Genomic DNA, 26,145 nt, shown 5'->3' on the forward strand with positions numbered 1-26,145 from the left:
TCAAAAAAAAAATGTTTTCAATCAAAAGGGAAAAAAAAGTGTTCAAATGCTATTATTTGGGTCTCAAATAATTTATTTTTTTTCATTTAAACACTAACTTGGAAATATTTACTGTATTTTTGATTGAAGTAAACTTTTTTTTCTATTAAAAATATTTTTTTTTTTTTATTGGAAAGATTTCTTTTGAATAATAAAGATGGAAATCTACCTCTATTCTCTATGTTGATCAAATGCTGTCACAATAAAGAAAATATAGAAAAGACAAAGATCTGGGTTGGTTTTGTGCTTTAAAGTGGCTTTTTTTCTTTGTTTTATACAAATAATAAAGGAACAGGAAATACATTAAACAAATGAAAAAGATAGATAGATAAATGTGAAAGTAGGTCACATTGAATATCAGTAAAAAAAATAATTTAAAAAAGCTTGAGTTTAAAATGGTAAATGCTCAACATTCTGTTGACATTATTCCTCCCATTTATTATTGTTGCGCTCTTGTGTATTTCGGTCATTTTTGTGTTTTTGGAGACATTTTTTGTGTCTTTGCAACATTTTCTATATTTTTCTATCCTTTTGTGTACACTTTTTTATTTTGTTGTTGGTTTTTGTGTTTGTTGAGTCATACTCTATTATTGTTGTCCTTTTGTGTATTTTTCTGTCCTTTTTTGTGTTTTTGGAGACATTTTGTACATTTTTGTTTTTTCATAGTTCTGTTGTTCTGTTTAATTTTCCATCATTTATTGTACTTTTGGACACACTTTGTGTATTTCTGTTCTTGTTTTTTAATGTCTTGAAGACGCTTCGTGTGTTTTTCTGTCCTTAAGAGTACACTTTTCTAATTCTGTGTGTTTTTGTTGTCAAAGATAGATAGATAATTGTGGAAATAGGTCACTTTAAATGTCAGTAAAAAAAGAAATGCTTGAGTTTAAAAGGGTAAATGCTCTCTCTCTCTCACACACACACACACTTCACCGTGTGATACACTCAACATTCTGTAAACATTATCCCTCCCATGGTTACCGTTGCCATGGCAGCGTGACAACAGCCCAGCCAGCCGCTCAAACAGAGGCCGTGTTATTCAATATTGGTCCGCAGCCCGCTGTCTATCACATCATGTGCACTTGTTGCTAAGGTTGGATCTTATCTCAGCACAACGTAAACAACTACAAACAGAAGCTCACACGATCACATGAGTGCAGAGCTGATGTTTGTGCAGAAAAGCTGTTGACATCAGGATGATGGATGGATGGCCTGTAACGGATGGAGTGTCAACCTGTGGGAAAACCGAACATGATTTATATTAATGCTTGGTAATGATTCAACAGCTGACAGCAGAACAATGTTTAAAATTAGTGTAGAATGTCAACTTTTATTCAAAGCATGCAACAATATACAGTAATTACACTTGTAATGCCTCGTGTAATGTAATAATGACCTGTCAAAGCTCTAATACAAGAAAAAATGACTGTTTTTGTCTACTTTCTTGGTGTTTTTTGGGGATAAAAGGTGAATTTTTGGTCATTTTGACTATTTTTCTTTCATTTTTTTTTGCTTTTGGAGACTTTTTGTATATTTTTCTGTCCTTTTGTGTACACTTTTCTTATTTTGTGTTTTTTTTGTTCTTGTTAAACTGTATATTGTTGTTGTTTTGTGTGTTAATTAAGTCATTCTATTTCTTATTGTTGTCCTCTTCTGTATTTTTCTGTAGTTTGTTTTATTTTTTTTCATTATTTTATTTTATTTTTTTATCAGCACTTCCACTTTTCCTTCTACTACATTAAAAAGTTAAAACAATATTATTTTTACTTTGCTACTTTAATTTTACTTTTACACTACTACATTTAAAAGTTAAAAAAAATATACTTTTACTCATTACCTTCATTTTTCCCACCTCATTACTCATTACAACTTATAATATGAATATATTTAATCTGGAATGGGAACGTTCAAGAGCACTAAAAGAGCAAGAGTTTTGCGTCTTTTTATGCATATACTTACTTTGAAAAAAATACTTTTGACTATATTTTTACTTTTGATACTTGAGTATTTTTTTTCACAAGATACTTTTGACACTTAAGTACATTTTATATGAGCTTTTTTTAAGACTTTTACTCAAGTGATTTTTCTAATGGAGGACATTTTTTAGTTTTGGTATTCGTACTTTTACGTCGTTGTTTGGTTTTTTTTGTTTTTTCCAGGTACTTTATACATCTCAGGAAGAAGAAGAACTGTGTCTACGTTGTACCTCTGTTCCTCTGTTGCACAGCAGAGAACAAACATCCAGGAGGAGGGAAGTGAATCAAAGGGAGGCGTGTCCCACTGCTGTAACCGTGGCAACGTAAACAGGAGCCTTCAAACACTGATTAAAGTGTGAGCGAAGATTATGCAAGGTTTAAGGCACGCACAGATGGTTTCTTATGTTTCTGGAGGTAAAAGCTTAAAGGCCAAGTGGAGGGAGGGTGTGTTTGAAAAGCCCCACCACTCCAACGTCTATGAAGAAGTGTGTGTTTTACAGCGTCTCCGCAGCATAAAAATAAGCCTGTTTCCATGTGTTGAGAGGAAAAGGCTTTAATCTGCTCTTGGCTTCACCTGGTTTTTCCACTTGCTCTCATGCTGACAGAGTCGTCTCGAGCCAAATATACAGGTTTTTTTTATTGCTGTTTAAACATGTGCAAAACAAAAGCAGTAACCCAGGGTAGAGAGGCCGAGGTCACATCGACCAGAACGGCTGTAAAATCCAGGCACTTTACTGGGGTGAAGTGCAAGAGACACGCTTTAGGTTAAACCAATACAGTTCAGCCCAGGAGTCAGACAGACTGTCCACATTGGTGTAAGAAAAGCTCACATTTATAAATGTAAACATTTAACAGATGACACACATAATTAAACTGAAAATCCAAATAAACAAAAAAAAAAAACACAAAAAGGGGGCAAAACATTGAGTGATCGAGCACCCCTTAGAAAAGGCAGGGAAGGTCATAATGGCATGAGGAACACCTGAGTGGAAGCAGGAGGAACTGCTCAATCTCTCTGCAAAGTAACAAAGAGGAACTGCAAAGTAACTGAGGGTGTATTCGGTGATATATGGCGATATTTCATCGCCTCATTATCGTATCAACCCAAAACATTTCCAAATCATTTTTTTTATCTGTTTTTTATTCTAAAAACAAATAAATTGCGCTCACATAGCACGTAGCACGTAGCACGTAAAAATGTGTGTGTTTACCGTGGAAATTTTATTTATTTTTTTAATCTATTGATCTTTGAGGCCTACACTATGTATTTATCTTTATACTTTGTATTCTGTTTTTACATTTAGTTTTTCTTTTAAACTGTTTCAAAATTAAGAATAATCCTTTAATGCCTCCAACTAAATTCCTCAGAGTCATTATTTTGCTCAACAAACAGACATTTCTGCATTCGTTACTCAAGCTGTGAATATTTTCTGTCCACGTTGGCACTGACTGTGAGCCAAAGCTAAGCATTAGTCTGTTGACTAATCACCATGAGCAATATAAGGCTTGTGTTTAAAGGCTGTTTTTAATACAGGCAGATTATAGAGGTGTGTAAATGCTGCACAAAAGGCTGAGGTGTAACATTTTATAATTAGCATGCTGTCATTTCTTTAACTAATCAAACTGAATATTTGACTCATTCTAGTGTAATGGAAAGCATGGCATTATGTCATAATCACCATGCACCATAAAGTTCCCACATACCATCTTGACAGTGACTTGTGCACACACATCATCAGGAAGAAGAGAAACAGGGTTTGCAGCTCACGGAAAACAAAGGCGTAACACAATCAATGGGATTCAATCCAACACGCTTCATCAAGTCAGAGAATGAAAAATACTTTCAAGGAAATTGAGAGCAGAAAACACAAGTAAGTAGCAGGAAACACCAGAATTGTGATTTTTCTGTCATGCAAGATGATTTTCATGCTCATCAAAGTCGAAATGCACTGCAGAGGAGTTGTGAAATGTCAAACCACTGATGAGATCACTGATTTTATTCAGATAAGAACAGGAAATAAGCTTTATTTTGAATTATTTCACTTTGATTTAACGCTACTTCTCTGCGTGCCTTTTTGTTTTGAGTATTTTTTATTGAAAGCATGGAACAACATTAATACAGGCTCCACAAGGCATATATGCTTCTTTTTTTGAAATAATAAAAAATAAAAGTTAGTCACTGTACTACAATCACAGTGTCGCAGAGATAAGTATGCTTATGTGAACTTAAAACAACATAAAGAGGTAGCACCCGTAAAAAATATAGTAGAAATAAATACCATGAAATAATAGAAAAACAAATAAAAACAAGTATTTGGAGAGATGTCATGTGGATGAACACACAACAGATCTGACCCCCTGTCTGTGTGCCTTTTAAAATTGTGTGTAGTGATTCTTTAGAAATAATTACATTTTAAAATATATTTTTAATCAGTAATTATTTTCATCAGTTACTAGACATTTCATGCGACCCCACATAGGGTCACGGACCCAAGGTTGAAAAACACTGGGTTAAACTGATGTGAAAATCCTAATACGCTGCACAATTGCATGGACAGCAAACATGGTCTGTGCAGCTGCTGTTTCACTTATTTTTCACTTATAGCTATTTAAAAAAAATACATAAACATGTATATTTATATAAAATAAATACAATAGAATAAAATTGAAAAAGATAATGTGAATTATCCTGATGTATATATTCTGACGTTTTTAAGGTTTATTTTATTTCATTTTTTAATAAAAAATATCTATAAATGTATGATTATAAAAATAATAATAATAATGTTTATTTAATTTTACGAATTTTATTTCACAAATTTATTATACATGTTGCTTCTGCTTTTTACTATTAGTATATTTATATATACCGTTGATCTTGTCCCGAGTGTTGTTATTACTACACGTTTAATAAAGGCGGAAGTGAAATTGAATAAAAAAACTACAAATCCCGCCTCTCGTTGCGTCGGCGTCCTAACGTTCTGCTTTCACTGAGCATGCGCAGAGTTGTAGGTCGGGGCTCGTCCGTGTGTTTACGTTGAGATGCTCACAACAAAGGACGGAGCCTGTCATTTAAACACAGTGGATACGACTGACCCACAACTCCTGCCTCAAAGACTCACAACAAAGCTCCACAACCTCCGCGTTTACTCGTGGTTTCATCTCAAAATGGCCTTTTTGCTTAATTTTTGGCTCCAAACGCGGAGAAATTAGGTGGGAAAAATCATCATCATTTTTTTTTTTTTTTTTTTTTTGGCGTTTCAGTGGAGGATTTGTTAGCTTTAGCAATTTAGCTTCGGTTCGGACTGAGTGGATACTTTGTGGACAATAAAGCCAGGACTTGGTCAGCCTTTGCACAGTGAGTACACACAGACACCTGACTCAGTTTCACACTGCTTTACCTCATTTGGTAATGGACCGAGCGAGAAACACACACACACACACACACACACACCTGTCTGTCCTGTATCTGTTCAAATCTTAAAGCTAATGACTATCTTTTCTATTCATTTCCATCTCACTTCGTTCCTAAGTCACATTCTCAGTGTACATTTCATTCACTGCACTAGAGCAAAATGCAAAAACACACACACTCATTATTTTTTGAATTAAAGCCAATATTTAAAAAAAAAAAAAAAAAATGTTTTAAAAAAATGTCTAACAAGAGAATATTAAAGTAATTTAATGTTTTCAACTCACACGCAAAACTTTGGCAAATGTAACTCAAACAAAAACCTTTAAACTACCACTTTTAGATACTGTGTGGGATTAATAAACTAATATATTCATTCAACGTTTGTTTATGATATATAAAAGCAGAAAAATAACATAAATATGTAATTATTAGATCATTATTTCTAATGTAAACTTTTTAACATGCTTTGTAATCTCAACATTTCATACCTTTTAGTTGTTTTTACATTGGTTGCAAATTAGCCTTTAATAGAAAATCTCTCTCACACACACACGATGTATGTTTTATATCTGATATAAAATCCTTTTGTCTCTATGACATAAACACATAAAACAGAGAGAAATGTCTGAAATAATATTCTATTTAAAATGCAAACGTATGCCATCGCCGTCCCTGGTTTGGTTTTTGCTGCTATGATTGTTTAGGAGGATTTAAATGGTTTGAAAATGTTTATTTTATAAATCATATGAGAGGATAAAGGAGGCAGCGTGACAGACACAATAGCGAAAGCAGACAGAAAAAAAGGGCCAGGAATCAACAGTATGACAGGATGTAATAAGTCAATGTTTACATCTTTATCATTTATTTGACATGGCAATTAATATGTAAGTAACATACACACTCGCTGGCCTATATTTTCCTTCACAACTGCTTCATTTCATGGTTTTTGTTGTTGTTTTATGGTGATATCTTTGTCTTTCTGAGCCTTTTTGCTGTGTTAAATACACAGTATCCTGTTTTGGTCTTTAAAAGTTCTTTGGTGACTTTTCAAATGATCTTATCTCACAAACAAGCAGCTATCAGACCATCTAGGCACCAACAAAAAACAGACAAAGGAAACAGAAACGAACCACAAGAGGGAGACATATCAGATTAAAGTCACTAAAAACCAAATACTCAGTGCAATAAAAAAATTATTGAAAAAAAAGTCCAAATCAGCCTTAAAACAGTCACAAGAATAAATAATCTGTCCACACCCAAAGTGGAGAGAATATTGATGATGAGTGTTTTTAAAGAAAATTACACAGTTAACGAGGCAAGACCTGTATTTACAAGGCAAATATGTATTTGGCTGTTGAACATTGGAAAAAATTGGCAAAAATGACAACCTATATCTGGATTTGTTGACAAGTTTGTTCTTTTTACAAATTAAATTATAAGTAATAATGCAGGGAAAACAGAAGATTGATTTTGACGTTAAATATCACCTTGAGTGAGGGTCAAGGTCACACATTGAAACGAGATGTTGCTCAATGGTACCAGTCCGAGCACTGTATCTCAATTTGTGGCCAAGTTATAGGGAAAAAAGTATTTTTTCTTTCTAGAAAGATAGAAAACGATGTGAAACGGATCAAAAGGCGAGATCACTGGTTCTCAAACCATTTGGAATTGCGAGACACTGGGAGGGGGTCACCAGATGCCATTAAGAAAGACTTTGAGCCCATTTTTGCTTATTTTTACCCTTTTTCTGCAACTACAAATTTGTCATATTTGAACCTATTTTCATCACCTTTTGTTGCCATATTTTTGCTCCTTTTAATGCATTTTTGCTACATTACTCCCATTGTCATCAAATTGCAATGCATTGTCTGCACATTTTTCCCACTTTCAAGACATTTTCAACACTTAAAAACCCTTTTCACAACTTTTTCCACCTAATGTCGCATATATTAACCCTTTATTGTCACTTTTAACCTCTTTTCACCATATTTCATGCTTATTTGGGCAAATTTAACCACATTCATAATTTGTCATGCCCATATTTACCAGTTGAAACTAATTTTTCCTACTCATTCTTCCAACACTGACACTTTGAAAACTTTTAACAATTTTTGCTGTTCGTTTTTGGCCACTCTAGTTTGCAACTTTTAATCAATTTCTGTGGTTTTTAAAATCCCATTTCACCACCTTTAACACCATTTTTGTTCACTACATCTATAAGATGACTATATACTATGCTGTAAATAATAATGAACTTCCAGGATAACAGTGGATATTATTCAGATGAATAAATAATTATGGTTATCACAGATTCATAGAACAATGGACCATCATTTTGCTGACTTTATGGATGGACCCCAAAAAGCTCTCCCCTTTATTCCCCCTTATAGATGGTCCTGTCTCCACATGACTGTTCTTCAGTGGAAGTCCCCAATGAGTTTTACATGCCTCTGTAAACCTTTCAAAGCAGTCTATGCTTGTTTTTGTGAGAGCGTGAAGAACTTTAGCAACACAAAGTGAAGTCCAGGTAAAGGCAACGCCGACTGAGCTGAATAATCATTTTACGGGGGACAAATATTGAGTACAAGAGGATTTGGGTTTAACAAGTTTGTTATAGGCTTGTTAACAACCAACAGCACTTTGGTTTTAACGTGCACAAACATGCAGTGCACGGAAAGAAATAACAATGAAGCAGTGCATCTACCTCAGGCTTGACTTTTATTTCTACGTGACATAAACGTGCATCACTGGGGGTTTGATGAGGAAAAGAAGTGTTTAAGGCTAGCCTACCGTAGGCCTGTGATTCTGCTGAGTATTAAAATTTGCTTCCTCACTGCTCTACGAATGCTCAGCTGTGTTTGTTACATAACAGGCAGGAGAGCACAAGTGTTGCCTTGACTCATTTGTACATTTGCAGAGGGTGTGTGTTTGTGTGTGTGTGTGTGTGCGAGGACCAGATCGGCCCCACTTCTCGGTTTCATGGAGGAAACCAGAGCTGGTGGTGTCGGACAGTAGAGCTGAAAAAGCTCTGATGTCTTAATGGGGAAACCTTCCAGGCTTACTTTAGTCTGAAGTGGAAAAAAATATAATACCTAGGCAAGACCTGTATTTGTAAAGCAAATACATATTTGGCAATTGAAAATTTAAAAAATTGGCAAAAATGACAACCTGTGTCTGGATTTGTCGACAAGTTTGTTCTTTTTACTAATTAAATTGAAAGTAGCAATGCAGGAAAAACAGAAGACATGTTTCAGTTGACATGTTTCAAGTGTCCACTGCCAGTCTTCTTCAGAGGCGTTTGCTGATCTCTTTGATGTTTCCTTCACTTCCGCAGTGGACAATCGAAACGTGTCAGGAGATCAAAGTAAATTTCCTGAAGAACAGTTGTCTGAACAAATGAAACTGGGAGTGTCTCGATCTGATATCGATATTGGATATCGGTCTGATATTAGCCTCAAAACGAATATCGGATATCTGATTAAAAATTCCGGATTTTCCTTTTTGTTTCTGTTTTTTTTCCCCAGTTTTATTTTTCCTCAATTGTAGAGTACTGTAGATATTATTTTGAAGGTTAAAATGTATGTAACCAATTGGTTAATATTGAATGGGTCAGTTTTTATCATACCTACTGTTGCTGACTAATGTTCTCTGTTTGACTAACATCACTTGATCAAACCTTTTTTAACATTCCACACTACAAAATAAGTAATTGTTATTTTTTCATTAAAAAAGAAAGAAAAAAAATGATGCCGATATCGGTATCATATCGGAAATGAAAAACTTGAATCGGAACATCCCTAAATTAAACCTTAACAGAGTAAATTTATGATGAAACGTGGGAAAAAGGAAATGAGTATACTCTAAAACAGAATTTCGTAAAATTTGAAATGTGTATGTGTTTATTGTGAATGTGTTTTCCTAACTGGGATGACAATAAACCTGAATCTTAAACTTGGGTTTCCATTTGTTACATCGCGTTCAACGCAGCGTTTTAACCGTTTAATTTACCCTGAAAGTCTGCTTCGTCTGGCTGGAGTCTGGGACTATCCCGCTGTGAAAGCAACCTTAGTCTCTCCCATATAAACTAACCCTTGAACTTCTTGGTTTTTTTTTCCTTGTTCAACCAACATTTCTTTGGTTTTGCCATCAAGATGATGAGCAGAAGTGTGATAGTTGACTTCATGTGACCTTTGTACAAGCCTAATTCTTTCACATTGAGCTCCAAGCTGATTACAGAGGCAGCACTTGGAGCTCAAGCTTTCTAACAGATCAGACCAATACGCACTTGATCCTCGAGGTAAGATTGATACTATCTTTCTTTACATTTGCCTATAGTGTGATAGTAGATCAGCAAGGACAAGATTTCCTCTCCTGATGTTTGTCGGAGCCCAGTTTGGCTTGTTCTTCCTCTTAAAAGTGTGTCAAACATTGGGAACAATTTATGGACTTGTTTCTGCAAAGGTAGGAATTTAAAGAGGAGGTCAAGCATGAAACCACCAATGTCGGTTTTCCATGGCTGTAGCAAGTCTGTTCCTCAATTCTCTGAGGAATACACTGCAGAAACGAGTTCCTCCTCTCCACTCCCTAATATTTACTCCACCAGGAGAGAAACGAAGAATCAGTCGCATTAATTACTATCAAATTGTTAATATTTGGGGACTGAAAAGCGCCTTGAACAAGCTGCCAGGGAAACAGAGACAATTCCTGCTGTCAGAACAATCAGTTTTCCCACATAATCATCTAAGACAGAGGTGTCAAACTCATTTTAGTTTAGGGGCCAAATATGGACCAATTTGATCTCAAGTTGGCCGCAGATTTTAGATTGGGGGAAAAAGCAATTTTAACATTGTTGTGCCGTAGTTTTCAATACCAGTCCCTGCAGGATCTTCTGTTTAAAACGTCTTGATTTTGTAACAAATTTTTGTGTAATTTGGTGAAATTGTTGCAAGATTTAGGGAAAATGCTTATAATGATATAAGCATGGGGAAACTGGGAGCTCCTAAAAGTATTGTTTGAGATATCTACAACTGACTTATTTGTAGGGATGGGCGATATGGACTAAAAAAATTATCCCAATAATTTCTGGTATTTATCCTTATATGGAGTGGTTAGCGTTAGCTAGTGTGTCCGTGTGTTAGCTTAGCATAGTTAGCTTTAGTTGAGTTTCCAGTTCATAATCGTTGCAACGGGTTCATCTCTGTCCCCGTGTTTGTGGAACTTTGGGTGGACCTGACGGGATTGGTTCACTTTGTTGGATGGTTATCTGGTCGTAACCAAGTTGCGGTCTATGATTTATCGCAGCTCGCCAGCTTCATGTGGCTGTGACGAGCACCGCCATCTGTGGGTGTGAGAGTGCTGGGGGCGGGGGGTTTGGTGCACACCACGGCCATGGAGGCTTCGCTGTGGAGCTCCCGTAAACAGCGTTCTGCTCCAGAAAATAATACATTGACAACAAACGGGCAGTTTTGGCCTGTGGAACAACGATTTTATGGGCATTCTTGGCTAAATTGAGGGACAAATGGCAGGTGACCCTCGCTAATTTCAGACATGGGAATTTATTGTTTATATCGTGGAATGACATATTCTTACCTGTGAGAATATTTTTGACGATAAATCATAAACAATAGAATATCGCACATTCCTACTTATTTGGTAATTTCTCATTTTTACTGTCTCCCTTTGGCCGAGTTGGATGCTCTAAAGGGCCAGATTTGGCCCCTGAATCTTGAGTTTGACAGAAGTGATCTAAGAAGTCGACGTTTCATCCGTCCACGACAATGAACTATAGCAATCTCAGCATTTCCACCATCACTGCCTGCATTCACCCCTGACACTATTTATTTATCTCTTGTGTTTGTCTTGTTTCTGAGCCTCAAGTTCCACATTTGTTTTTTTATGTTGCGCTTTGAAATTGAAAGGACGAATAAAGCACCTTGAATCCATGGAGCCTTGAAGGTCTTGACTTTCTTTTTGAGGCCTACGTATTTTTTCAGCTCTCGCAGCAGAAACCAAAAGTGCCGCCGAGATTATGTAACAAAAACAAAGTCTACGAGATCGTGGAGACGCCTCTTGTGGTTTCATTCCTCTTTCTGTGTCTGACAGGCGACTGCAGCTCAAACTCCTGATGTAATATGGCACCACACACACATACACACACAAGCGCGTACACACACTTTCATAACCATACTGAGGCCTATAATTATCAACCCTCCAGTTTGATCATACTTGATCTCCATTTCCTGCTTTAGTTTCTAACTTTCCTGTCTCAAATAAGCCACAAAGGATCTCGGGGCTTACATTTAAAAAATTCCTAAATTGTCTTTTCTAATATACTCATTTCCCTCTCATTCTCTCGTCCGTTTGCTCATTTCCATTTCGTTTTCGTTTAATCAGCTTACTGGCTATTAAACTTCCCTGACACCATGGCAAACAAGCTTTAATATAATAACTGTGTAATATAACTGAATATAATAACTGAGTTAGCTGTTGCTATTAATTAATATATCTATGTTGGAATACAGCCAAAATTATTGTGGGGAAAGCCCAAAACATGAAGGTGAGGATATGTTTAGTGCCACTTTGCAATTTATGCTTGTTTTAAGAAAATTTATGATAATAACAATATTGCCATTGTCAGAATGGATTCCGTAATTTTTTCAATGAGAAAGATCATACCTTGATGAAACAATGGCCAATGAAAGGAACCTCATCAAAACAAAGTACACATAGTTTTCTCCTTGAACATGCAACACCGAATTTGGTGTGATATGGTTTCATGTATTTATATGTAACGACATGGGGCAGATTCACTAAGATCTGAACGAAAGGGGTGGTAAACCAGTTGTGTCCCTAAATCCTTTGGTGATGCAGTTTCCTCACCTGCTGCAAGGAATTCACTAACATTGCACCAATGATTAGTGCACGTGCAAAAGTGGTGGAGACCACCCCTATTTAAATGAGCGTTTTGCTTGTTCAATGTGGACAGAAGCACACAATGACATTTGAGGAAGTTAAGGCAGAGGCAGGTGGACTTCTCTGTCTGCTGCACAAACATTTACCGCTAATAATGTAGAAAACTAAATAAAGAAGAAAAATGTTTTAAAAAAAAATAAAAATTTAAAACCAAATGATATTTTTTCCCCTAATTTTATGTGGCTGCAACATCAGGTCCTGTAACTTTGATTTGATCAGTCCATGAAAAACAGGCAGATTTGGACAGAAACCGTCCTATTGATCTGCCGTTGATCTGAGTTAATACAGCAACACAATTTGTCAATCAGTCTGCACCATTTGAAGATGATCTACTGACCATCATCCAGCAGGTCTGAGCAGCGCTGTGTCACCACACTCTCATATGTGAACATTGGTCCATCACTGCATAAATTACGCATCTGATCAGCTGATTCTGGTCTGATGCTGCTTCCATCAACGCGACACGAGAGTTTGACATCACTGGAGCGGTGCATCTGTTAGAGCTGTCCCGATACAACTTTTTCATTTTTGATATGATACGGATATTGCAGCCTTGCGTATCGCCGATATTGATTCGATATCAGCATGAATCATACGTACTTTTTTGTTATTAACCAATTGGTTGCATACATTTTAACCTTCAACATAAGATCTACAGTATTCTACAATTGAATAGAATAAATAAAAAATGAATTGAGAAAAAAAATAATTGGAAAATCCAGAAATTTGAATAGTGACATCCATGCAGCTCCGTGCACAGCATCCTCTCTGCACCACATCGTGTCACACACACCCAGACTCCACACACACCGGGTGTGCAGCTTTTTCTCTCCCTCACACACACTTTACTCACACTTTATTTTCTCATTCTATGGATGTTAATATTGACTATTGTTTTATTTAAATTATTTTCTTATACTAGAAAGGTTCACTGGAGCCTCCGCTGTGTTTTGTGTCAAAATTTACTGCAGCGGATCTCTGCGTGTGTGTTTGCACCTGCTTGTCAGTCATACTATTTTCTGGTACTAAAACAATCATCACAAACTGTTCCAGATTTGATGAATTGCATTATGCCCACTGCATTAAGGTATTTGCATGCCCGACTCCCATTTTTTTGCGCCCCTTATGAGATCCGCCTACTTTACATTTCATCAGAGGGAAACACGCTAAATGCATTGAGGCCGAGCGGATTGTGACACGCTGAAGATGCGCAGTCCTGATTCCCTGGAGTTTGTACTCCTTATTAGCACATGGAGTGATGTTTGTGCATGTTTTAATACCCCTAAACATTTAGTGAATCCGCCCCAGAATCTGTCGTCTGCACCCAAAGGCTCGTGGTTGCTTGTACGACATCCGTGTTCACATCTCTCCCACAAGAAGCTTTTTTCTGTGTTTTTGTCTGTGTGGACACAGCGAACGGGGTCCTCATGCTGAATAATTTATGAGGCTGTAATGTGAACCCCAGTCCTCCTTTTCCTCCCCCTGCCTTCTGTCATCAGTCAACTTCCTCCTGTGAAAACAAAGGGAACATTTACATGTAAAAACTAAACCGTTAAATAGGATACAAATCAAATATATACTATACAACTACATTTTTTTTTTGTTTTACAAGTATATTATATTCTATATTTCCAAAGTAATTGAATGATCTATAAATGCAGTAAAGTATTAATTTATTCATTGTTTTAGAATAAGATGTATAAATCAATATATAATAAAACACCTTTTAATAATATAAAAAAATGCACGTTTTATGATGTAAAATACTGATGTATCCTACTCTAGTAGAAGTACTGTTACTCGATTGAAAGTGTAGTCAAGTACAAGTCATACATAAAATACATAATAGTTAATTTTATTTTATTTATTTATTTTGCACAATTACATAATAATACACATGATCACAGTAAGAAGTAGCTCAATTAAATAGTACTCAAAGTAGAAGTTACTAGTTACTTTCACCCCAACACGTTTATTGTTGGTAATAAATCTTGCCACGGTTCCCTTGCATACAGTAAACATCTCATTTATAAACTTCAGAAGCAAATGATCAAATCTTACACAATTGGAATTTAATTTATTATCCACAAAGGCATCTGTATAAAATAAAAGGTTTGTCAAAATTTTCAATTATTTTTTAAATAAAAAAAAAAAAAAAAAAATGAATTCAATTAAAAAAAATTCTCAAGCTGAAATAACCTCCGTTCAAAGCTGTTTTGGTGTGGTGCATTACGTTTAATCTGATTAGTCGGCTATGATGTGATGCATTTGATTGTTGTCTGGACATTTATTTTTTTTCTTGTTGCATAATGTCCGTTGATCATTTTGAAACAAAAAATAATAATTAACTCAGTAACGGTTTGGTGTAGAAATGTAAGGAATTACTTTACTTCTTTTAAAACGTACTTGAGTACAAGTAAAATGACTGATTTAGAAATATACTCAAAACAGTACAAGTACCCATAAAAGCAACTCAATTACAGTAACGTGAGTATTTGTAACCCATTACTTTCACCTCTGCTGGAGGCTGTGTCCACCACCCTCTCACTCCTGCTCAACATGTTCACGTCTGCTGTCTACTACGCAGCTCAGGCTCACATTCCTCACCTTGTTTCAAATGTCCAAGTCCTTTTCATGACCCGTCCCACATATCTGGTGCAGGGCTGTTCATAGCTGATGAGTGCACTGCACACACACAGTGTTGTGGCAACGCCTTCCCGTGGACCAGTGTTTGGCACCCAGCTGAAGTGGGTTATTCTAATCGGCCTCGTTAGCAGCGGCTCCTTTTTCCGTCCTGGTTTCAGCTCCGAGAGGCATCACACGGGCAGCTACAGTGTCTGTCATGGGTCACAACCTTCATCCCTCCAGCCTCTTGTCACCACTTTTACTCATGTTCAACTGCATTATTTACAGCCTCCAATTTTAATTTCAGAGTTTACACATTCTAGCTGGGTTTCCAGGCGATATTTCTAAATGTCGACAAAGTATAATTGCGTTTTTAACGTGTTTCCATTTAATGTTGTTTTGGAGCCTCGTAACTCCAGTGAAGACTTCTCTGCAGAAAGACGGACGCTCCAAACCTCCTTAGAACACTCTGTTTTCCTTTGTTGTCCAAAGTGGCACTAATCATTTATAAGTATAATAGTTAAGTCTCCTCTTCTGTCTACACGTACCGTGTCATGTTTTCATGGAGGTAAGTGGTCATGTAACCATGTATGTCACGTTTTGTGACTCGTATTTGCGGAAAAAAGTGTTTTAATTGCACTTTTGTGACATATTTCAATATCAAAAGCCTAAAAACCTTTTAGCGATATTTGAGTGTTTTTTCGAAATTTTGGTGTTTCCATTACCAGTATTTATTGCCATTATTAGATTTTCCGCATTTCCAAGGGTAATGGAAACATAGCTACTTTAGACATCTTTACCTGTTTAGATTACTTTACCACAGTGTTTCTCAAATGGGGGTACGTGTACCCCTAGGGGTATGCGATGGCACGACAGAGGTTACTTGAGAGAAAGAGAAAGTGGAAAATGAACAAAGAAATGATAAGAACTATAGAAATAAATCTATTCAGGAGCCACTAAATCAGTATTTTGGGGTCGGGACCCAATGTGGGGGTCACCTTGAGTTTCAGAAAAATTTAAATAGATTTTCAAAAATGTTTAAATTATAATAATTTTTTAAAATTAAATATGAAACAACTGTATTTCTATACTTTCACTTTTTTAAATATGAATCTAGTTCAACTAAAATACATTTAAAAAATGTTTTTATCTGGTCAGACATGATCAAAAACTAATTCTAAAAAGAGAAAATGTCTTTTGGGGTTGCCAAAATTTCTTGAATGGGGTCACGATCCAAAAAATGTTGGGTACCACTGCACTAAATACTGTTTCTTTCCATCTATTTACAAAAAGAGATTCTTTAAAATGTGTTATCACTCGTTTATTCCATCATTATGCACTATAGTTGTTTTAAATCATTTTCTAAGGAAAATTGGGTAACCCCTCTTTTTACAGTCCCCTAGTTTACACTTCCGTGTATGAATAAGGATTTTCACTATGATTTTTAATTTGATGAAAATGGCAGGGTTTCGGAAACCTTTTAACAATTTGACAAGAAATTAAAAAAATAAAGAAAAAGACTGCCATCATGTGATATAAGCATGAGGAAAATGTGAGCCCTGCTTGGAGATATCTATTTGAACTATTTACAACTGAATTAGTTGGTAATTTACACAATGATTCATGGTTTCTCTGGCATTTTTTACTTTCTGCTGTGGGTCAAATTGGATGCTATAAAGGGCCAATTTGGCCCCTGGGCCTCGAGTTTGAACCCTTGTGATTTATACGTTAGCAAATGATGAGAGACACTTTATTAACTAATGCTCTTTGTTTAATTTGACTTTAATCCTTGTGTTTTATGTGACCTTTTGTTTGTTAAAGCATTGTTAGAAGTTGGAATAAGTAGTCTCAGACGTAAACTGCCTTTCTTGTTTTTGTTTTTTGTATCCCTCTTGCTGGAGCACCACCTTGTCGTTGGTCTTGAGGCTTGTGTGCCTCCATGACCCTGAGAGCTATGCTGGCGGGAGCTTCCACTCCTGGTAGGGTCACCCATGCCAGACAGGTCGAAGGGTAGAGGACAGACTAAGAGTGCTCCCTGGTCCTCCAGGTTGGAGGTTGGACACGGGGCTAACGACCCCGTTCTGTAAAACAAACCCTGTAACGAAGGAAACTATCTCATCTTGTCCCGTGACTCTGGGGCTTTCATAGTAAGCAATGGTGAAAGCTAACAGGAAGCTACTGATTGAAGGATGAGATTCCATTGGCGTTCGTCTCCCATGAGCATCTACTCACCGTATGCAGCATGGTAAACTTGGCTCTCTGGTTTTCTAATATTACGGAAAACGGATTGGAAAAACGGAATTCAGGTTCTGAGACGTAACAATCAATCTGGCGCAGACAAAGCAATCTAAGATGGGTTTTTTACTCATGGAAATGCCTTGCACACATGTTTTGGGACAATAATGTCTAAAAAGTTTAATAAAAGCACAAATCTGTTCAATTCTTCTGATTATATCATAATATGTTATGGTTTCATTTATTCAGACAACTTTTTATCAGGAAATTTACTTCGATCTCCTGACATGTTTCGACTGTTGACTGCCAGTCTTTTTCAGAGGCGTCTGCTGGTTGCTTTGATGTGTCCTTGACTTCCACGTAATAATTCCAGCAAGTTCTTAATGTCTTGGCTTCCACTTAATAATTATTGTTTATTCAGACTACTTCATGTTAAATGAAACCTTAACATAGTATTCAAAAAGAAGACAAAGCACTTGCTGGAATCATTGATGAACTCGCTATATGTTAAGGATCGAGTAGTCATCATGTTATTCAAGAATGTAATTCAGAATTACATTTGCATTAGGAATTGAGTTACAAGTTAAGTTTAAAGAATATTTAACTTTTATTCTGAATGAAAGAGGAATAAAGCTCCCATGTAAACAATCCATGAAAAAGCTACCTAACCTCCCACTTTTCTAGAGCAAGACATACTTCCTACGGGCACTGCACTAGTAAGTATAAAATGTATATCAAGCTTTAACTCAATTTCTCCTATTAGGCACATTTGGCTTGATTTCGGGAAGCTTTGCGAAAATTTTGACATGTCTCGTCTTTTGCTACACTTGCGAGATATTCAGTTTCTCATTTTTTGCAGGAAGATATTGTGTAATCACGTGATAATGTCCGAAACCATGTAGGTAAGTGTTAAGGTCGTGTCATATAGCTATTTCCATTTTACAAGATGAAGATATCATTCTGCAAAATTTAGTTTTGCAAGATTTTGAACAAAATTTGACATTTCCGTCTTTTTGCTACGCATTCAACGGCCCGTTTATAGGAAAAATGTTATGTAGGAACATGTTTGGGCCTTCAGTAAACAACTTAGCATATGTCTCAGCTTCTGTAATCTGATCAACTGTGAGCTATGTCTATAGACTGTTCACATCACTAATGATAAAAATGAAAAAACCTTTTTTTTTAACTATTTTAATTGCTGGAATGTAAGAAAAAATGTCATCTCTGTTTTGATTTATATTGTCAATGTTACTCTTTCTTGGGATATTATTATTATTTTTGCTTTTATGCAACTTTTTCATTTTTATTTTGGATCCCAACTTTGGGTTATTTCTCTACTTTACGCATGAATATTGAAACTCCTTTACATGAGGCCATTGTAGCTTGCCTCTGTGTCTTATAATCATTTGTTGTTTTAGTTTTTCACTAGTAACCAAAGAACATTTACAAACCATTGCATTTATTTTTGAAAACTTAATGTTAATTATAAACAAATTTCTCATATTTTATATTTGCTCTATTTTTGGGGGGTGTTTTTCCTTTAAAATACTAAGTACTAAGCTATCACAAAGTATGAATTAGAATTCTTTGTTGGAATATATGATCTTTCCTGATCTGCGATCTGTACATGCCGTCTGCTCAGTTACAGCCCCCTCCCCCCCCCCCCCCCACCCCCTTCAGCATGTAGACCGTCATGGGACCTCAGTGCAGACAGTCTGTGGCCATGCTAGACCACACACACACATACACAAACATATTGTATGTGTGTATACATTAAGGGAGGTGCAGACTGGAGAGCCGCTCCAGGGAAGGTTGAACATGAGACGTGTGAGTGCGGGGGGAATTGGGACTTCCTGTGTGTATTGAGGCGCTGAGTCGTCGTAAATCACTTCAGAGCGGCCTGAGATGGTCAGACAGGCGTGTCTCAGTGTTTCTGTACAATCTAATGTTTGGTTAAACCTTGGCTCAAAGACGTTCATGTGGATACAGTCATATATTTGGAAAAAACGACAAATCGTTCCCAACCTACAAACAAATTCCAAGAATGTGGAGATGAGTTTAGTTCAGACAGAGGATTTTAAACTTTATTTCACCTGCTAAGTCAATGATAACTGAAAATGAAAAATAAAGCAATAGATTAATGATAAATGATTAAATAGCTGTGAAGAAGCTAAATTAATCTGATGGAAAAACAACCTACAGCTACAGTTACATATTTTTGGGTTTTTAACACTTAAACTAAAGCGTTTAAGTCACAACTCTCACAATAAAGAATGTGCCCTTTTGTTTTCACAACTCTATTTTAACCACAGAAAGGCTTTATTTGTGCTATTCTGAACATCTTACACTCTTGGGAAAATGCTCTAGTAGTTCGGCATGAAGCCCAAACACAATATCTACACAGCAGACGACACACTCAGATCACCTGAACGTCCCACAAAAACACCCACCCACACTAACTTTGAGACTTTGAGCGTCTTCTCTTGGGCACAATCACTTGGAGCTTCTTATAAGTCACATCTAGGAATAGGATTCAGGATCTAGTGGTGAGAGAATACGAGGGACTTCCAGCAAGTTGCTCACATTTTCTTGGCACTTTTAATCCAGCAAACAGCACACGTTTAGGATTAGTTTAACACTTTTGCTTTAAAGCAGACATGGGGCAACTTTGATCACAGCGGGGCCATAAAACTGTGATTGTATCTAATTTGAGGGCCACATTATAAACTTTCATGTCAGCATTAGAATAATTACAAATCAGAGTGTCAACTCAGGAAAAAACAAAGGTTGTGTTTATGTCGTCAATTCATGTATTTATATATTTTATGGTCATTCTTGAATATTTTGTTCTTGTGTGCTTTTGGAGTCATTTTTGAAAATTTTTTTTTCATTTGTTGAGTTGTGGTTTTTTGTGCCTTTTAAACCAGCTTGTGTATTTTGTTGCTTTGCGTGTTTTATGGAGTCATTTTTGCATATTTCTTTTTACCGTTTTGTGATTTTTGGAGTCATTTATGTATATTTTTTCTCTGATTTTTTATTTATTTTTTTGTATTTAAAGGCAAACTATAACTTTTGGCCATTAGGCGCTAGACGTGAAGTCTAGCGCCCCTAGTTGCCACAAGCGCCGCAGCACTGTCGCAAAAATCAACAAACAGTCAGTCGAGCCAGCCTCCCTTGTCTTTTGATTGTGTATGCAGACAGTAGTTAACCTGATAAGGATTGGCTCTCAGGGCTGGGTCGGTCGGGCTGGGCTGGTCCAGCTTCTCCAAACTTACATAGTCGGTATTTCAAGAGGAAAGCCCCGCTCAGAGTATTGATACTGTCAACCTCTGTATATTGGCCTGAGGAATCATTTAAAATAACTCATATAGGTCAACTTTTTTTAATGGAAAAGTCCGATGTGTGCCTTTAAGTTGTTGTTTTGTGTGTTTTTGAGTATTTTTTTTTCTGTCATCTGTTATTTAAAGTATTTTTTGTATATTTTTCTCTCATTTTGTGTATTATAGTTGTTATTTTTGAATAAATTTGTGTATCATTTTGTGTTTTTGGAGTGATTTATATATAATTTTTTTCTGATTTTCTTTATTTTAGTTGTTTTTTTTTGTCTTTTTTATGTCATTATGTGTTTTTTTTCCTGTCATTTTGAACATTTACTTTGGAGGCCGCACCCACATAGACAGAGGGCCACATGTGGCCCCCGAGCCACAAGTTGCCCATATCTGCTTTAAAGCGTGTAATGTTCCAAAGCATGTCATGTACATGCATATCTTACGGCCACGTACGAGAGTTGACATTGTATTGCGTATAATTTCTTTTTGTTAAACCGAGCCGTTAAAAACATTAGGAAGCATCTGAGTGATGGTGGGATCAGCTGACAGCATGTTTCACATTTGGTTTCTAATCCGGTTTAGCTTCAGTGCTTTGACCCAGTGCTGCAAACCATTTAGTGGTGGAAAAGGTTGTTTATAGCCAATGAAACCTATTTAAATGCTGACTTTAAAACGTGGCGTCAGTTATTACATCCATCTGCTCCAACTCGGTCTTTCCTGGGTTTGTTTGGACGTGCCGCTTCTTCAGCTTTCCCTGTAGTAATCAGGGAAGTGGAAGTTTCTGATCCACTTTGGTGTGATTTTAGGAGTTTGTTTTGTGGGTTCCACTAAATTAGAACCGAGAGCTGCATGTGGACAAACAGTTTTTAGCATTTAAGCTTTTAGGTAATGTCACACCTTTTTATATTGTTCAAAAGTCTCATTTCCACAGCTTTATTATGCCTACTTACACTCATATTTATAACCATAATTGGCATGTTTGGTATGATTTCAGGATGTTTTACAGCCATTTAAATCATCTAACTTGAGTCTTGACGTTAAACACTGGCCTTTATGCAACAGATATTTTTGACGCTTGTCTGAAACAAAAGCTGGATTCTTGAATATCATTTTGCTGAGCGGTGTTTCCTCACAATCAAAGCCTCCTCCTGAGCTGGATCATTTATTGATGGGCTGACCCACTTCAGCAGGAGGAGGCTTTTATTACCACTTTACAGTAATGAGGAGGCCTCGCTGCTCACGGGGTCGGCTTGGTTTCCTGCTGGATTCTGTGTCTCATCACGTCCTTGTTTGTCCTGCTCTCACACATTTTGTGACCAACGTGCACAAACATTTTGTCGAGGATATTGTTATTATAATATTACTTCAAATATTTGCCTTTTCTTTCCTGTGTCAGGAAAATACATTTTTGTTTAATAAACAAAGAGATATTAAATTAGTTCCTGAAAGAAAGGAAGCCAAAAATGAAGCTATTTTTTTTATATTTGGTAAACTGTTTTTATGTATTTTTTTCAAATAAGTGTCAAATATGTATCTTTTGTGTTGGCAAAAATACTGTTACTTTGAGTTAAAAAGAAACAAAACAAAGAAAAAAATGTATTGGTTTCTTTTTAATAAATACTTCTTTGTATTTTCTGTTTAAGGATTACATTTTTAAAATAAAAATATATAATAATAATAAATGTTAATATATTTTTTATTACTTTTTTATCTGTTTTTGAAGGTCATTTTGAGAATAAACTTGTTTTTTTTACAGGAACTTTTTTTTTAAGAAACTTTTATTTTGGGAAATTGTCATTTCTTTTTAAAACTTTTTAAAAATTTTGTTTTTAATCAGTTTTTGTCCCTTCATGGCTAGTAACACATTTATACATTTGAAAAATAAATACATAAATCTGTGTCAAAAATATATTTAATTTCTCAATAAAACATAAAAAAAAGAAACAAAATTACTTCCCGCACAAAAGTAACTTTTTTAAATTGTCATTTTCTTCTTTGCAGAAATCTTTTTTTTTTTCTTTTTAAATATATATATATATATATATATATATATATATATATATATATATATATATATATATTTTATATGTTTTTTTTTTTTTTTTAATTTAAAGTAGTGGGAAAGAATTTTAAGGATCTTTTATAAGTTTAAAAACAATTAGTTTTTCTTACCAAAAAAATAAATTACGCATAATTTACAAAGAAAAGCTTTCCTGACACAGATGAAGAGGAAATACTTATTATTTATTTGTTTTTTATTTTGGTGTTGGAAACAATTTTTTTTAATAAAATAAAATAATTATGACTTATCGTGTCTAAATGTTGGAAGAGAGACACTAAACTTTGTTTTGAAAGTTTTATGTGAAAGGTTCACTGAGCGTTTCTCTTCTAAAGCCCTGTCGGAAATTCAAGTATTTGACCAATAAATCAAGTATAAACTGCATTTTGTACATTTAAAGATTATAAATGATGCACTTTCTCATTCATCATGTAAAAATACTTTATATTTTGGTTAAAAGTGAACATTTTGGTTGTAATTTATGGTCCTTTGTAGCTAATAATGATGGTTATGGGAGCGCTGCTTTCACTCAGCTGTCCCTGCTGCATGAATCCCAGCTGTTTCCTTCTGTCCGTGCTAACGTGTGTGTTTGCTGATGAACTGCTGGCAGATGTCGTCCGTGTGTTGCTACAGTAAACTTTAACAAAGTCCCTGTGAAGGTGTGAAGTTGTCATCCCTGCTTTTACACAGTCTGACCCCGAGTGTCCATTGTTGTAGGACTGTGTGTGTGTGTGTGTGTCGTAGCTAAGCAGCTGCTGGCAAGAGGCCACGCCAGGCTGGGAGGAAAGCTTAGACACACACGTACATCTCACACGTGTGTGAGAGACGTCAGCTTTTCACCGTGTGTGGGATAATCCATAATACTGTCGTTCTCGTTAGTGTTTCCCCCTCATGCTGTTACCTAACCACAAATTACTGATGCTTTTATATTAAAAGGGAATAGTCAAGAACATCTGGCTTTGCATTGACTGAAATACACGTCTTTAGTTCACGGAACAAAGTGGAAAACGTCTTTGTACTCGAGCTTAAAGCTTCGTTGACTCCACTCGGGCCACGACTCCAAATTCACACAAAAAGGCGACAAAAATACAGTTAAGCTTTCATTTATTCAGAAAAGTTTATTTTTACAGGAAATTTACTTTGATCTTCTGACATTTTTCGACTGCCAACTGTCTGTCTTCCTCAGAGGTGTCTGCTGATCGCTCTGATGTGTGTGACCACGCCCCCTGTCACCCAATGGTCTACCACCGGGTGAGGAGGAAGACTGACAGTTGTCAGCAGATCAAAGTAAATTTCAAAGTATATTTCCTGAAAAGATGTGACTGAATAGTTTAGTGAGTAGCACAATGGAGGGTCTCAAAAATCTTTTAAATGTCGGCATGAAATGTGTCTACGTGAGTTTTATGGATGAAATGAGCACATGTTGATATTCTACTTGGTCACTTTCTCACTTAAAATGATTTCAGAACTTTCAAAGTAAAGGTGGAGAATCAACAGAGATATTTAGCCTCAGTGTGATTCAGGTTTTTGTCGTTGTAGGTTTAGGGATAGTTGGAAGAATACTTCAGTAGGAACGCTGATTATCCTAATCATACTAGTATAGTATATAGGGATCAGCCAGAGCCGTAGAGAGAGAGAGTTGCGACAACTGAAGTCCAAAATGTCACTTCCGGGAACAATTGTGAGGCTCCATGAGCCGCCATTGCTGTAAAAAAAAAAAAAAAACAAACCATTGGAGTGAACGGAGTTGAAGCAACTTTCTCTTTATACGGCTCTGGTAACAGCATGGTTGGTGAGAATCAGATGACTTTTGGACGTACATAGAAAGCAGTTTCATGCCGCTAAAGCTAACGAAGCAGAACATCTGGCGTTATCTTCCTTCTCAGACCAAACATGAGTGTTCATTGATCACGTGGTCAGTAAAAGATGACAGGTCATAAAAGCCCTGATGAGAGCTCCATAGTGAAATAATGTCAAACGTTTAATAATCCGATGTGCTGCCAGAGGAGTAAACAGGCTAATCTGTTTTAATCCCTGTTTGTCTCCTCAGGGCAGAACAATCGTCGCTGCCTCGGACAGACACCAAAGCATGAGAGGCTGGAGCTGAGGCTCGGCTGACCTTTCCCCTTTCCTTCTCCTCCTTTCCCCCCGCCGTGATCCTTCCATCATCATCACCTCCTCCTCCTCTCTTCCTTCCTTTCTTTCCTTCCTTCCTTCAATCCCCCTGTCACACCACACCCTTTGTTCCTCCTCCGTCTGTCCAACGTATCCGATGTACTCCCCGGAGCAGGAAAACATCTCCACCACCGCCTCCACCAAAGTGCCAGTGAAGTACGGAGAGCTCATCGTGCTGGGGTAAGAAACAGCAGAGCTCACTGTGTTTAACCTGGCAACAATTCATCATATTTATAAAAACAATCAATCAGGAGCTTTAATTATTGGACCTATAACCACAAAGTCCACCTGGTAACATAGCCCCGCCCCTTCACCCTTTGACCCTGCTCATGCTAAGATAACCAAAACACGTGAGACTAGTCTGGTATAGAGCACATTAAATATTAAGGTAACACACAAAACAACAATAGGAGTACACAAAACAACCAAGAATGTACAAAAAAACAAGTCTAAAAACACGAATCATCACATAAATATACAGAATTATCACATAAATACACAGATCGACAAAAAAAACATGCACAAAACAACAACATCCAACACCCAAAACGACAAGGAATATACAAAAAAATTACTACAAAAGCACAAAATTATTTTATTAATGTTGGTTTGGTTGGGAATACAATGGTGGACATAAAAAGAAACACAAAACTTACACATAATAAACATATTACCCATCTTATTTTCTTTTCAAAAAGACAAAATTATGACATTAATACAGAAACAGTCAAAAAAATATATACACAAAACAACAACAACAAATAAACACAACTACAAAAATACACAAAACATCAAAATACATAAAAACAAATAATGTACAAACAATTACTCCAAAAATACAAAACAACAACAAATATACACACATAAAAATACAAAAATCAACAACAAAAAAGAAAAAAATGCCAATAACAAAACGACCAAAAATATATTAAAAGTGAAATATGCATAAAACAACTCCAAAAACATACAAAATGACAACACAAATACACAAAATAACCTAAAAAACACAAATATTGGTGTATAAGATAAGATAAATCCTATATTCGCAACCAGTCATCTGCTTTCATTGACACTTCAACAGTAAATATATCAGTAAACAATGAGCTGATGCTCAGAAATAGAAGAAAGTATTGCAGAAAAAGACAGAATAGACGACAAAGACGGAGAGAACGTTGAAATCCATATGAAAAAAAGGACTTCCTCTGTTTATTCCCTGAAGGCTTGTTTCCCTCCACTCCCATTCCCGCCTGCTCCACAGAGGAATGCAGATGTACACACACACACACACACACTTGTTGCACAGCTGACTCAGTTTGTTGTTCT

At 36.1% G+C, this 26,145-nt stretch overlaps 1 protein-coding gene across 8 annotated transcripts in view; it reads left to right on the forward strand.

The window, feature by feature from the left end:
• The first annotated feature begins 3,862 nt into the window (after positions 1–3,862).
• Positions 3,863–26,145, forward strand: part of peli1b (pellino E3 ubiquitin protein ligase 1b) — a 33,957-nt gene continuing 11,674 nt past the window's right edge. Inside the window, exons 1-3 of one of the 8 annotated variants that reach the window (XM_028469122.1) lie at positions 3,863–3,883; positions 23,834–23,934; positions 24,698–25,002. In XM_028469122.1, the coding sequence (XP_028324923.1) occupies positions 24,920–25,002 (83 nt within the window). In that variant the 5' untranslated portion in view covers positions 3,863–3,883; positions 23,834–23,934; positions 24,698–24,919. The other 7 variants (XM_028469118.1, XM_028469125.1, XM_028469120.1 and 4 more) reach the window with 7 other exon arrangements.

Source organism: Gouania willdenowi, chromosome 15 (assembly GCF_900634775.1).
Source record: "Gouania willdenowi chromosome 15, fGouWil2.1, whole genome shotgun sequence".
In the NCBI taxonomy this organism is placed as follows: domain Eukaryota; kingdom Metazoa; phylum Chordata; class Actinopteri; order Blenniiformes; family Gobiesocidae; genus Gouania; species Gouania willdenowi.